Source organism: Melanerpes formicivorus, unplaced genomic scaffold, assembly GCF_026170545.1.
Source record: "Melanerpes formicivorus ecotype bairdi unplaced genomic scaffold, bMelFor1.0.p_v2 SCAF_1, whole genome shotgun sequence".
Taxonomy (NCBI): domain Eukaryota; kingdom Metazoa; phylum Chordata; class Aves; order Piciformes; family Picidae; genus Melanerpes; species Melanerpes formicivorus.
In genome coordinates, this window is record NW_027142353.1 from 67,772,805 (window position 1) to 67,787,173 (window position 14,369).

Sequence of the window (14,369 nt, forward strand, 5' to 3'; positions counted from 1 at the left end):
CAGAAAGTTGTAGGGACTTAGTTAAGCACAGAAGTTTATCCTGTTTACCATTGCTAGCTGCTTCTATGGATAAGAGAAAAGGACATCTTTCTTAAAGAGAGGAGAAGACTATCCTTAAGAACCAGGCTTGGTATACACAGTGTTGGAGCAATAACTTAACTACATATGCTTCTTAAAAAAACCAAGTTGCTGCTTCAAGTTTGAAGGCAACACTCCACTTTGGCCTTTGAAACATCTAAGCACAACTTTGCTGATCTTTTTAGCTCAATAAATCTTGGAACAGTGTTCTGAAATATGAACTTTATAGACTTATAAATTCAAGGATTTAAAATCACTAATTCTATTCATGTGAAGACAGATTTCAGGCAGATCATGGAGGTCCCTATCAAGTTATTGTCCAGCATCTGGTTTCAAGTGTATTATTTCTCACCCAGAATCACATACTGATGTTGCTACATGATGGAGAATGAAGATTCCCTTCAGTTTTTGCATTAATCTCTACTGATTTTTCCTATTTCATTTAAAGATACTAAAAAGAGAATAATTTGCTTATCTTCAAGTCGCATATGCTTTCAGTGACTGTCTCAATATTAGTCCCTAGACACTCATCAACAGAAATAATTTTATCAACTTCAGGTAAATAATGAGAGTACTAATTGTTATTCTGTCAGCAAGTGGACAACTGTAGAGGAAGTATTTGAATATCATAGTATCACAGTATCAGTCAGGGATGGAAGGGACCACAAGGATCACCTAGTTCCAACCCCCCTGCCATGGGCAGGGACACCCCACACTAGATCAGGTTGGACAGAGCCTCATCCAGCCTGGGCTTAAACACCTCCAGGGACGGGGCCTCGAACACCTCCCTGGACAACCCATTCCAGGGCTTCACCACTCTCATGGGGAAGAACTTCCTCCTCCCCTCCAGCCTGAATCTCCCCACCTCCAGCTTCATTCCATTCCCCCTAGTCCTATCACTACCTGAGATCCTGAGCAGTCCCTTCCCAGCCTTCTTGTAGCCCCCTTCAGATACTGGAAGGCCACAATGAGGTCACCTGGGAGCCTTCTCTTCTGCAGACTGAACAGCCCCAACTCCTTCAGTCTGTCCTCATAGGAGAGGTGCTTCAGCCCTCTGCTCATCCTTGTGGCCCTTCTCTGGACACGTTCCAGCACCTCCATATCAAGCTCTCTAATTTATACCAGGTCCATTTCTTGTACATGTTGCATCATGGTAGGTCTAGCAGGCCGGAATGAAAGCCTAGCAATTGAAATCAAAGCAGCTTTTAGTTAGGAGTCTGGAAAAACAATTACTATGACTGTTCCTGAGGAAATTCCTCTTGTACATAAAGCTGAACCTAATTAACCTTTAGTGAAAGAGATGTAAAAAAAAAAAATGTGCCATGCACAAGGCTTCATTTTACCAAAAAGAAAGTATTTTGCTAACATTTTGGGTTGGAATTTATGTCACTGATTGGAGCTTGCTCTTCTGCAGACCTGAGCTCTGCTCTGTGCAGTGCAATATGCCAGCAGAGGAGCAGAGTAGGGTAGGAGTATGTGCAAGGCCAACTTAGCAGTTGAATTTCTTTGGGAAGTCGAATGTGTAATTCTTCTGTTCTTATCTGAGCAAGCCAAAATTGGTTTGCAGGGAAATTCTAGAGTTTCACTCAGGTAAAGTTTCCAGTCACAAAAGGGTCCTGGAAAGGCTGGACATAACAAATGGAAACTATTTCATTAGTAGACATCACAGCCTACGCCTCTGATCTACCTTTCTTTCCCTACTGCTAAATTGTATGCATTGCAGCAATGTCCTGCTAAGTTGACAGAATAGCAAGAGACTGTTGGAGCAGGATATTAAAGTCCATGACTGCAGTTTAGACATAACCTGGATTGATACCAATACAAGAAAACAAGTGCTGTTCCTTTCACAGAGGTGAAAAATGATTGCACACCTCAGCCCAATGTTGACTTTGTAGCACGTGGGTGCAGCATGAGAAAGTGGATTCCTGAGACAAAAATTGCAGTGATTGGTGGGCAGACTGCTAGAATGTTAAATATAGGGCTCATTACTTACTGATAATTGCTGCCTGCTTCCTGATATTTTTTTTCTATCAAGGAATTTCCAATGCATGTTTGTCAAGTCTTTCAGGCCTCTGCACAAAACTTGCATCAAACAGCTGCTGGGTCTCCTTTAGAGGCACAGATCTGCATGAAAGCCACACAGACAGTTTGATTGCTCTCAGGCACAGTGGAAAGGCAGTAAATGAGTTCATCAACCAAGACTGATACAAACCCAAACTGAGATTGATGGGAGCTGGTGACAGTTGCTCCACAGCTGGAAGACATTCATGCCAGCTCCTGTTCAGCCCAGAATGACATTCACAGGGAAGCAGAGTCAAAGTGACCTGTGCCAGAGGCTAGATTTTCCTTCTTGCTCTGATTGAGGTACAGCAAAAGGAAGGGATTGTCTAAACAGCAAGTTACCAGCTGCCATCTCTTACCTGTCCTTCTAGGCATAGGTACATAGCAGGTAGCTTCCAAGATCCAGATAACATCCTGGTGATCACCGCTGCAAAGAAGTGAGCTCTTATATGCTCATACAGATCATCTCCCAGGCTAGCTTCTCTTAAACCCCTCCACTGGCTTATGTTGTGTTTGTCTATTGGATTCTGTCGTGCTGCTTTTGAAGGGGAATGCTGTTGGCATATGTTGTGTTACATGAGCCATCATAATTCCATGTAATGTAATCATAGATGTGAACCCACGAGAAGGTTTTATTCACTCTCAGCACAACTCTGTTTTTTTAGATGACTGAAGAGCTATTAAACTGGTAGCATGTGGCAAGTCTCCACATGAAGGCTGGTATAAAGTCATCTGTGTTTAGTAAACTGTGTGTCTTGCAAAGTGTTACACTGCAGACTACCGGGTGAGCATATCTCTTTTAGGCTCAAAAAGCAAACAAACAGACAACAAATTTGTGATACTCTAGCAGGGTATCCAAGGTAGCTGTCTCTCCAAAGAAGTCTGTAAGAGCTGTAGCAAATATTTTGGAAAACAGAGTGAATTGTTGCATTTCTATATAAACCCATGCTTATTTGTATGTGGAGACTATGCTTTTTTCCTGTTTACATCACCTCAGAGTCATTGTCTGTTTCAGCTAAGAAATGTTTCTAATCATCTTTCTTAATCCCAGGAACTGTATGTTAATGTGTGCATAAACACCAGTTCATCAGCCTAAGGAAGGCATAAAAGGAAAGATTTGGCTTCACACTACGTGTTCCTAAGTGCCTCAGCTGGCTTTTCTTAGGTAGCAAGAGGAGAAAAACAAGCAGGATATGATGGAATGGGAAGAAAAATTACCCTGAGAGGACTCATTTTGCAGGAAAATGATGAAAATTGTTTACTGCTGTCTCCAAACTCAGTTCACCATGAGGAGGTGCTTGTATAGGTTACCTATTATGTCTTTCCTCTAGGAATATGCTTTCATTCTTTGAGCTGACTTGCAATTAAAAAAGAATAATTTCTTTAAGCTACTGGTGGCTAACTTGATGAAGAAGAGATGATCCATCAGAAGCATCTCTCCACGTATGACCAGCATAGCCTTTTTCTGAGTATTGCTCCAGTACTTCCAAGTACTGGGATATAAACATGTTTTTTCCCAGTCATAAAGGACTGTGCCACTCCATCTCTCAGTCTACACACTCTGCTCCATACCAGGAATCCACACTCAGCATCTTACACTGAGCTCCTTACCAATCCCAAGCCAGCACACATACCTGTCTCCTGCAACCCAGACAGTCCAGATCTCTCACCTTTTCCCTTCAAGCATCTATTTCTTCCTCTCTGCTCCACGCATCCCTCAGTCCCACAGCCACCTTTTCTGACACCAGCCTAGGAGAAGAAAAGTCATCAAGATGCTTCCTCTTCCAAGGAATGCCTATGTCCCAAGCAGCAGCATAGGGATCAGCAGTTGCTATGAACTATCACAGAGTAGGTCATGGCTGGATGCACAAATGACCTGTAAAGCGAGTTGGCACACTCTGATGCACATAGGTATTAATGGCAGATGTAGACACATTGCAGTTGACAGATACAGACTTCTATGGAATTACAGTCAGCTTTAGGATGAATACAAGCTCTGAGCTAACACATACTCATGGCATAGGTACAGTGATTACATTTGCAACTTTGATGCAAGTTATCATCTTTTCTTGCTTCCATTTACAGCTCTAATGGGAAATCAGTCTCCTGGGCCCAGAACGAGAAAAGCAGCAGAGGAGCACACCTTTGGCAGCGGCTGTCAGTCCACATCAACAAAAAAGAGAACCTCAACCAAACCGCAGTGATCAAGCCTTTCTCTAAAAGCACAGATAGTAGCCGACACAGTAGCAGCGCTACGTTTCCCGAGGCCAGTGCCAAAACGCTTTACGACGTCTCAGAAGCAGAAGAGCAATACCCAGCTCAGTACCGACCACAGACTCCCTCACCTATCAGCACCCTGAGCCACAGAACTGCCTCCGTCAGCCGAACAGAAGACGATGCCCCTACCTTCCAGTCAGAACCTCCTCAGCGAAGTAGCTCCTCTCAAGGCTCCCTCATGGAGCAGATCAGTAGCGTGGTTACTCGCTTTACAGCCAATATCAGTGAGCTGAACAATATGATGCTTTCAACAGCCACTCCAGGGACAATTGCAACCACTCCTCTCTGCTCCTCATACCTGATTCCACGGGAAATCCAGCTCCCTACAACAATGACCACGCTTGCAGAGATCCAACCGCTTCCTGCCATTGAAGTCAATGGCGCTTCGCAGTCAGCTAGGAAACCTTCGAACGGCAGCATCAAAGAAGGCACTTCAGAGACCCCATCTGCCAAGCAAGACCTTGAGGAGTTGGTAGCTTTAACTCCTCCTTCTCCTTTTAGAGACTCCATTGATTCTGGAAGTGCATCTCCCAGCTCTCCGGTTTCTGAATCCGCTCTCTGTATCCCATCCTCCCCAAAGTACGACACACTCCTCATCAGAGATTATACTCAAAGTTCTTCTTCGCTGTGAATGTAGTTCAAGACAACGTTGGATTTCAATGACTACAAGCAAGTAGTGAGGGGACAGGCAAGCCTTCAAGATCTCCAGTGTTTACGCAGATAGAGTGAGAGGCGTCGGGTCATCTTGTGAGAAATGGAGAGGAAGAAGAGGAATTACTCGAGAAGTGGAAACATCAGATTAATTGTGCTTGTTTTAAAGACAAAATGACTCTTGGCAGATTATCGTGGCCTTAAAAAAACATGGGCTTTTCAGAAACACTGAATCTATTTTTGAGGGCTTATAAGGAGTCTGTTAAATCAGTTACATACCAAGTGCTTTGCTTTAGTACTACAATGAACTGTGTGTACAATATCCGGGGCAGGGGGGGGAACAAGATTGTAAACAACTGTACAATGGTTTGTTTGTTTACTCTGATTCCTTACCCAGAAGTGAACCTTGATCTTTTATCAAGAATGGAAGACCAAACATTGAATGTACATTTTCTAACAGACTCATATCTGGGACCAACCTGTCAAGCTTTCTTTTTTTTTGTTGTTGTTTTAGGGTTTTTTTTCTATGAAGATCTGGCAAAGCAGTAATATGTGTTCAGTGACTACCAAACCTTTGGCTGAAGCATATTGTGTCCGTGATACCGTCACACATGGTTAACACTAAGCTGAGACTTTGCAGTGAGTGACTGCAACCTGGAGGGCTTTACAAGTGACTTCTCGACCTACACATTTGTTTATGAAATTCTCTTCTATCAGTATCAAAAAAAATTCAATTTGTTACCATTGGATTCATCTTCACAGCAACAAAACCCGAGGAAGGTTTCCTGACTATTTCACCATGTTGCCAACTAATAACGAAGTAGCAAAAAATATTTTCTGGAGTACTGTTTTGTAATTCCCTTATCAGGGCAAGTTGTTGAGGTAAATATTCTCTTTCTAGCAGCACTACCAAGCTATATTATAGCTACACTCCCCAGTGAAATTAACACATTTTTATGGACATTCTTATGCTAACATTACCTGTTAAAATACTCATCTGGACTCCTATAGTCTTTGCTTGTAAGGAACAGGTAAACACTCTAAGGATTTTTGCCATACTTTGAATTGCAGAATTCTAGGAGAGCAATCTGTATTATAATGAATTCTGTCAGTGGAATGGTTGTCATAATTGTAACTCATATAGAAGGGGAAGAAAACCCTGTGTCAAAATCTGCTTAGAGGTGATTTAGCTACTCTTTAATAAGCAACAATTTTAACTTCATTTAGTTGCTGATGACTTGCAGCTATGAACTGTGAAATAAAAATAAACAAAACTAATGAAAACAACAACAAAAAAACAGCAAACCAACTTTCAAAGCAATACAGAGTAAAGGTTAAAACAAAGAAGAACTAATGAGATATGAACCATCAGAGTCTTTGTTTCTTAGCAACTCAGAAGAAGAAAGGGAATTCCTCATTATTTTTGTTTCTATATCAAAGTAGTAGAGTTTAGTGCACTTCATACTGTCACAGCACTTTTTTAATACAGGCAGGGAAGAGTTTTAAAGTTTGAATAGAAATTCAGTAATTTTTGATAGGAATAGTTACATAGAACTTGTAAGTCAGGCCCTAAACGCACACTGTATTGGCTCTCTCCTTCATGACATAGCTGTCCTCAGGTGCCAAACTTGTATGGATTTGTTTTGGTTTATTTGATTTTGTTTAAGGATAGCATGAAGTGATGAGTGATGTACTTCAGTTCAACGTTGAGTTGATGTAGCCTTATGTAGAAGACAGCCTCATGGAAGGGAGCCTTGAAATAAGGCTGCTACCTTTAATTTTCAAAACCTTTGCATCTTATTTCTTTGAAGATAGGAAGTTATTTTGTAAGCAAAATCCATATCCTGTTTTTCTCCCCCAAGTCCAAAATGCTGAATTGTTGATCAAGCAAAGAAACAAAAGATGAAAGCACATTCACGTAGTTTAGTAAAGACCATTCTCTATTCCTTTGGGAGCAGAGTTTCACCATCACGTGCTGCACACCAATTTACTGCTCAACAACAATCAAACTTAAAGATAAAAAAACAAACAAAAAGATGACTGAATCCAGGCTAGCACTTCACAGAGATAGTCTAGCGACTCTGTACATCCTGCACAAAGCAGCAGCAGCTGGCAGCACTCTGTGGGCATGTTTATATCACCAGGTACAGTCGTTTTCTAGCTATGCCTATTTGTAGTTCTTGCCTCCTAGCACGAATGATCAGTGCAGGCTCCATTCTGTGCAGCTGTACAGTTTCCAGACCAGAGCTTGGTTTTGCCCTCCTAGTTCACAGTACTAGCATGTCTCATCATTCCCTTGCTGCCCATCTTTAGGAGAAAGCATCTTCTTTCAGAGGTGACAACCCATAGTTAAAGGAAGGGCATGTCCGATCAGTCTGTAAGAAAAGCATTTTCATTTAGGGAGTCTAGACCACTTAAATGTTGTTTGTGGAAGACTTATGTAATAATATATGTTCCCCATCAGTGTGATTTTGTTTTGGTATATACAGAGTGTACTGAGATAGTTCATGTGATTTTCAAAGGGAGTCTATTATTATCTGTTCTCTTATACTTCAAGCTGGTGACCGACATCCTTACAAGAATATGCTCCACCTTGATCTTTCCCTAGCCTTTTAGGTTCCCATTTCTATAGTCTTTTCTTATGTTGGTGGACACTCAATATTAATGTATTCCTGCTAAAGTCTGTGGACTTTGCTTGCACTGTGAAATAATCAACAGTGGAACAAACCTAGAAATCTTTTCTTAAAAACAGTATTAGTAAAAGGAGTGAGAAATAGAAACTGTCACACCCCAACTCAGCATAAATATATCTCTTCTGCTCCCAGATTGCAGTTCTGCACAATCCTGGCCATAGCTATTGCTCAGAGCTTTCATACGTATTACCAAGGTGATATGGGTATGTGTGTGCCCGTGTATGCACACATACACACATAAACCCTTCAATCAAACACCTGAATACAGGTTTTGAGAGGATTCAAATCTTAATGCTCCACAAATTTAAAACACTTTTACTCATTCTTACTTTGGGAGGACTCATGCATCATTTGTACATCCATTAGCTGGAAAATTTAACTGCGTGATGAAAGAAGGATGGAGCCTGCTGTGAATGTACCTCCCTTGTTGTCAGTCTATCTTTAATGGAAGATAGGTCAGCTCTAGTGTCATGTAAAGAAGGTAGAATCCATTTTATTCATACAGGCAGGAATGCACCAGTGTGAATTTGTATGATATGTTTGGATTTCAACAAAGGGAGGAAAGTTGTTCTTGCAGGGAAGAAGATAACAATGATGTAATTACTGTAGCAGTAATTCAAACGAGCCCAGCGGGAGATTTGCAAGACTGGAAAGGACTTTGATAGAAGCCCGTGGGTTTGGCACATGAAACAAAGAAAATTATGAATGAGAGACATTATGATTCTGTTATGCTGTTTGTATGCTAGCTTCTGTTTAAGACAGTAAGATAGAACAGCAGTGGTTTTCAGACATAAAAGCAAAGGTTGCGATCATGAACGCTTTCCAATTTAAATAAAGAATGTGCGAGTACCAACTGAATGGCTTGAATTTGCCTTCCAATTTAGTGCTGCTGCCAGAAAGGGAACTAAAGGAGTAGAAACTATTGTCATGCTTGACTACAAGGACCTTGGAAAATCACTTGTTTCTTCTGTGCTTTGAGGCCAACCTTGAAGAGAGAAGGCATAACCACCTCTGGAGCCTCACGTGTGTTTGAAATAAGGTGAATCACTCTGGCAGGCCAGTTGGGAAAAAGCATTAGCAATACTGAAGAACTGTATTTTTTAATTGGCTCTGAAGAATAATTGCATGACTCTGGAAATGTGCTTCCTTGTACTTTTATCTGAACATTTGGTGCCTAGACTCATACAGATACTTTAGACCACAGATTTTCAGAGCATGATCCACAATGCACTTGCTGTTGTTTCATGAGAGCCTGGTTGACCACAAGGTGCTGGCTTCTTCCATTAATTTCCAGCTACAGAAGTGAATTTAAAGTGAAATGCTAGGTAAAAACAAATAACTGTTAAAAAGTTTGAATAGTAAAACAAACAACCAAACAAAACAACAACAAGAAAAAAAAGCAACCTGTTAGCTTTCTTGAATGTTTGTTTAGTTGCTGTCTTTGCAAAAGGAAAACTTTGTGATCAAAACTAGGAGAAAAAGCTCTCCAAAGGGAGTAAATGAGAAGACTCTGGATGGTAGTAGAGTTCACTTGGGGATATTTTCTTTAGAGAGACCAAGGCTAGACTGAAACCAGCATCACTGTGGGTGCAAATTCTGTAGAGGAAAGAGTGCAACTTTGCTGTTCTGCTTAATATATCATTTATGAGGTAAGAAGAAAAAACATGACAGCATACAAAAATGTCCTTAGGAAAATCAAAACACTATGCTCAGCATTAAGAACATGACCCTGACTTTTTTAGTGTGACAGACCAGAGGTAGAGTGACCTAAAAAAGGACTTTGGTGCCTAAAGTTAGGATTTCAGAAGAATGTAATACCTACATTTAAAACCAATATTTAAAATCACTTTTTCACTGGCACTTTACTCAATCACCTAATATTACACGCCCACATATTCTCACCACTACCCTGATCTTGACACACTGAATCATAGGGTCACAGAATGCTTCAGGTTGAACCTTTAAAGGTCATCTAGTCCAACCCTCCTTCAGTGAGCAGGGACATCTTCAACTCCATCAGATTGCTCAGAGCCCCATCCAACCCAGGCCTGGGATGGTTCTAGGCATGGGGTATCTTCCAAACTTCTGGCCAACCTGTTCCAGTGTTTCACCACACTCACTGTAAAAAAATTCTTCCTTATATCTGGTGTAAAGCCTTTAAAACCTTTACCCCTTGTCCTGTCACAATTACAGATCTTTGCCCCTACTCATGTTAAAGCTCATGGGGAATCCAGAAAACAGTAGTTCCTAGACTAAATCCCTATCTACCCTATGAGTGAGCACAGAGTGCATAGCACATAAAGCAACAGGACCATACTCCTTACATAATGGAGTAGAAATCTTCCTCTTGCTTTTTAAGACTGTGGGTCTAGTTATGCTGCTGTTTTTTAACATCCTTGAGTTTAGAACAGTTAGGCAGAAGGCAAAAGATTAAAAGTTAGGCACTTCCATTGCCTGAGGTGATCAAAATCTTCCTCCTAGCTAGGAAGTGCTCTAATGACTCAATGTTGAGGTACCCCATGTTCATCTCACTAAGGTAACTTCACAGGATAGAAACAAATTCAAGAGTTCCAGAGTGGAAAAGAAGCAGCTGCTCTGCCCCCTGACAGGACATACATTTGATATAATTAAGACTAGGATGCAACCATTTCATATCAAATGATTTTGGGAGCAGGAACCAGGTGAGTAGCTTAATTACAAAGTGGAGATACTTTTTCTATGCTATCTGTTGACTCAAAAAGCCTTTAAATTCTTTCCTGAATAGTGTTTTAGTGTCAGGAGGAAAGATGTGCCCTTCTTTACCTCTGTGTCCAAAACAATTTATTCCTCTACGTGGAGTTCTCAGACCACTCCGTGGACAGGCAAAGTCTGAGTCTTCTTGGATAGGTGAAGAAATTAAACCTGGGGTTCCCACTTCTCTGACACTACAGAAATAAAAGAGACCTCATTTGATTTTTCTCCAGCCTTCTTTTACAAAGGTCACTCGTCTTGGACACAAAAATTCTAGCCATGTGGAGAAATGGGTCCCAGTTGAGAATTAGCATTATCTATGTATTGCATTTCCATACTGGCTCAAACTGACTAATCTCAGACATATGTTGCCTTGTTGCATAGCTTTCCTGGACACCTGACTCCCCTCACAAGCTTCACAGTAAGGTTAGACATTTAACAAAGGGTTCTGGCCTCCACACCAGAACCTATTATTATACAACAATAGGTATTACACTGCATAAATTTAAGCACTGAAGTTCTTTGCTGACATTGGCCCTTAACTCGTTGAGGTAAATGGAGTCAATAGAGATTAATGTTTGTATAAAGAAAATACAAGTTTGATAGTGGGCATCCAAGTCTAGATCTTGGCTATTTGAGAGAGTAACAGCAGGAATCAAACAGCAGGTGTATTTTATTAGGTTCATTCTTAAAGCACCTTGCTAGTCCTGGTGAGTCCTTGCTAGTCCTTCCCACCATTCTCCTCTACCATTGCTACTCTAGCAGGTATCCCAATGGGAAAGAGCATACTTTGACTGAATGTGTTAAGGGATCATAGTATCATAGAATCAGTCAGGGTTGGAAGGGACCACAAGGATCACCTAGTTCCAACCCCCCTGCCATGGGCAGGGACACCCCACACTAGATCAGGTTGGCCACAGCCTCGTCCAGCCTGGTCTTAAACACCCCCAGGGGCGGGGCCTCAACCACTTCCCTGGACAACCCATTCCAGTGCTTCACCACTCTCATGGTGAAGAACTTCCTCCTCACCTCCAGCCTGAATCTCCCCACCTCCAGCTTCATTCCATTCCCCCTAGTCCTGTCACTACCTGAGATCCTGAGCAGTCCTTCCCCAGCCTTCCTGTAGGCCCCCTTCAGATACTGGAAGGCCACAATGAGGTCACCTCGGAGCCTTCTCTTCTTCAGAACAAACATGTCCAAAAAACCCCCAAAAAACAGCTCACAATTTCTGGCAGTTTCATGAATCTCATAAAGGGAAGTCAATAAACTTCATGCACAAGAAAGTCATTCAACCTCTATCCAGCTCCGTGTGCACTGCATGTACTAAAAACTTCAGTCCAACTATCTCAATTCACCCCTTGCATTTATTGTTTTTGGCTTATGATTTAGTATGATAACCCTCTGTTCAAATCTCTGCAATTGCCACTTACAGTTTTACACTGGGGAAAGGCAGAAAAGACAGAGACCAGTAAAGCATAAAGGTAAGTAAAAGAATAACCTGGGTAACGAGTGCCAATGGTGTAAATGGATGGCTTCACCTTCTCTGAGTAACGACAGTACAAACAGACAACAAGCATTAGTCACTCCTATCTGCCACATGGGAACAAATATACTATGTATATTACATGTACTAATAGGACTATATGGCAGCTGCTGGTGGTATATGTAATTAGAAATCTATATAGAATATAGATGTTTTAGAGAGACGGTGCCAATTCTACAAGATTTGTGTGGGCTACAAGTGCTTGTAATGACTTATTTATTTTCTCAATTTGCTAATAACTTATGAACAACTGGTTCCAAACATTCTGTGGGCGTTTGTTCTTTTTCTTTGTTACTTTTACGTTGTTGCTGCTTATACTATTAAAAAAAAAAAAGAAAACAAAAAAAAATAGAGAATGTAAAAATTATTATTTTGATGTGAACTGAAACTGATTTTTTCATAAAATGGAACATTTTTATCAGCTTTCCCTTTTACTTTCTACCTGTACAAATGTAATTTATTTTAGCATCGAAAAATCCATTTGCTTGTTTCTCAATTGTCCACATCATGTTATATTTGGTGTTTATGTAGAGTCAGGTACTTTTTGAACAGTATTAAAAAAATTCTGTGATATGACTGAAAAATGGATTTATTTAGTTGTTTTTTCTCTGAAATACTGAGATTTCAGTGCCTTTGTCTGCAAACCAGGTGTGGCTATACACAAACAATGGAATGGAATGGAATGGAATGGAATGGAATGGAATGGAATGGAATGGAATGGAATGGAATGGAATGGAATGGAATGGAATGGAACACAACAGAATAGAATAGAATAGAATAGAATAGAATAGAATAGAATAGAATAGAATAGAATAGAATAGAATAGAATAGAAGTAGAATAGGATAGGATAGAATAGGATAGGATAGGATAGGATAGAATAGAATAGAATAGAATAGAATAGAATAGAATAGAATAGAATAGAATAGAATAGAATAGAATAGAAGTAGAATAGGATAGGATAGAATAGGATAGGATAGGATAGGATAGAATAGAATAGAATAGAATAGAATAGAATAGAATAGAATAGAATAGAATAGAATAGAATGCAATACAATACAATAAAATATAATACAATAAAATACAATACAATACAATGCAATACAATACAATACAATATAATACAATACAATTAACTAGGTTGGAAAAGGCCTTTGAGATCATCAAGTCCAACCTGTCACCCAACACCATCCAGTCAACTAAACCATGGCACCAAGTGCCTCATCCAGGCTCTTTTTAAACACTTCCAGTGATGGGGACTCCACCTCCTCCCTGGGCAGCACATTCCAATGGACAATCTCTCTGGGAAGAATTTCTTCCTAACATCCAGCCTAAACCTCCCCTGGCACAGCTTGAGACTGTGTCCTCTTGTTCTGGTGATGGTTGCCTGGGAGAAGAGACCAACCCCCACCTGGCTACATCCTCCCTGTGAGTAGTTGTAGACAGCAATACAGTCTTCCCTGATCCTTCTCTTCTCCAGGCTAAGCAATCCCAGCTCCCTTAGTCTTTCCTCATAGAGCTTGTGCTCCACACCCCTCACCAGTTCTGCTGCCTTTCTCTGGATAATCTTTCCCTCTCTCTGTTGTTTTAAAGGATTCCTTAATACTAGTTGTATACCATTCTGCTATAGCCCAGATCCTTCTCTTTTGGAAGAAACAATTTCATTGATGGCATATATGGATTTTCAGGTAGAGAGGAAGTTGTATAATAACCTGCTCTCAAAGAACAGGAAAACAAAGTTTTTAACTGAGAATTCCTATATCAAAGTAATTTTTTTAATAGCCATTTTAACAACCCCCATGACCCTTACCTTTTCAGGCTCACATCTAATCTTGAACTGCAAAAAGAACACCTTTAATAATTTGATGTCTCGTTCTCTGCCATTGTCTTCACTAGAAATCCATCACTCACCCCAAAATTGAGTAAGTTTTGTTTCCACCTGATAGATTTTGCTTCACTTTCCCTGCTAAACAGGAATGGAATGGAATGGAAAGGAAAGGAAAGGAAAGGAAAGGAAAGGAAAGGAAAGGAAAGGAAAGGAAAGGAAAGGAAAGGAAAGGAAAGGAAAGGAAAGGAAAGGAAAGGAAAGGAAAGGAAAGGAAAGGAAAGGAAAGGAAAGGAAAGGAAAGGAAAGGAAAGGAAAGGAAAGGAAAGGAAAGGAAAGGAAAGGAAAGGAAAGGAAAGGAAAGGAAAGGAAAGGAAAGGAAAGGAAAGGAAAGGAAAGGAGGAAGGAAGGAAGGAAGGAAGGAAGGAAGGAAGGAAGGAAGGAAGGAAGGAAGGAAGGAAGGAAGGAAGGAAGGAAGGAAGGAAGGAAGGAAGGAAGGAAGGAAGGAAGGAA

General features: G+C 40.7%; 1 protein-coding gene across 1 annotated transcript in view; it reads left to right on the forward strand.

The window, feature by feature from the left end:
- GRM5 (glutamate metabotropic receptor 5) overlaps positions 1 to 12,382 on the forward strand; it is a 277,861-nt gene extending 265,479 nt beyond the window's left edge. The window contains 1 exon segment of the mRNA XM_068149504.1: positions 4,225 to 12,382. Within this exon segment, the coding sequence (XP_068005605.1) occupies positions 4,225 to 5,047 (823 nt within the window). The 3' untranslated portion in view covers positions 5,048 to 12,382.
- Positions 12,383 to 14,369: the final 1,987 nt, after the last annotated feature.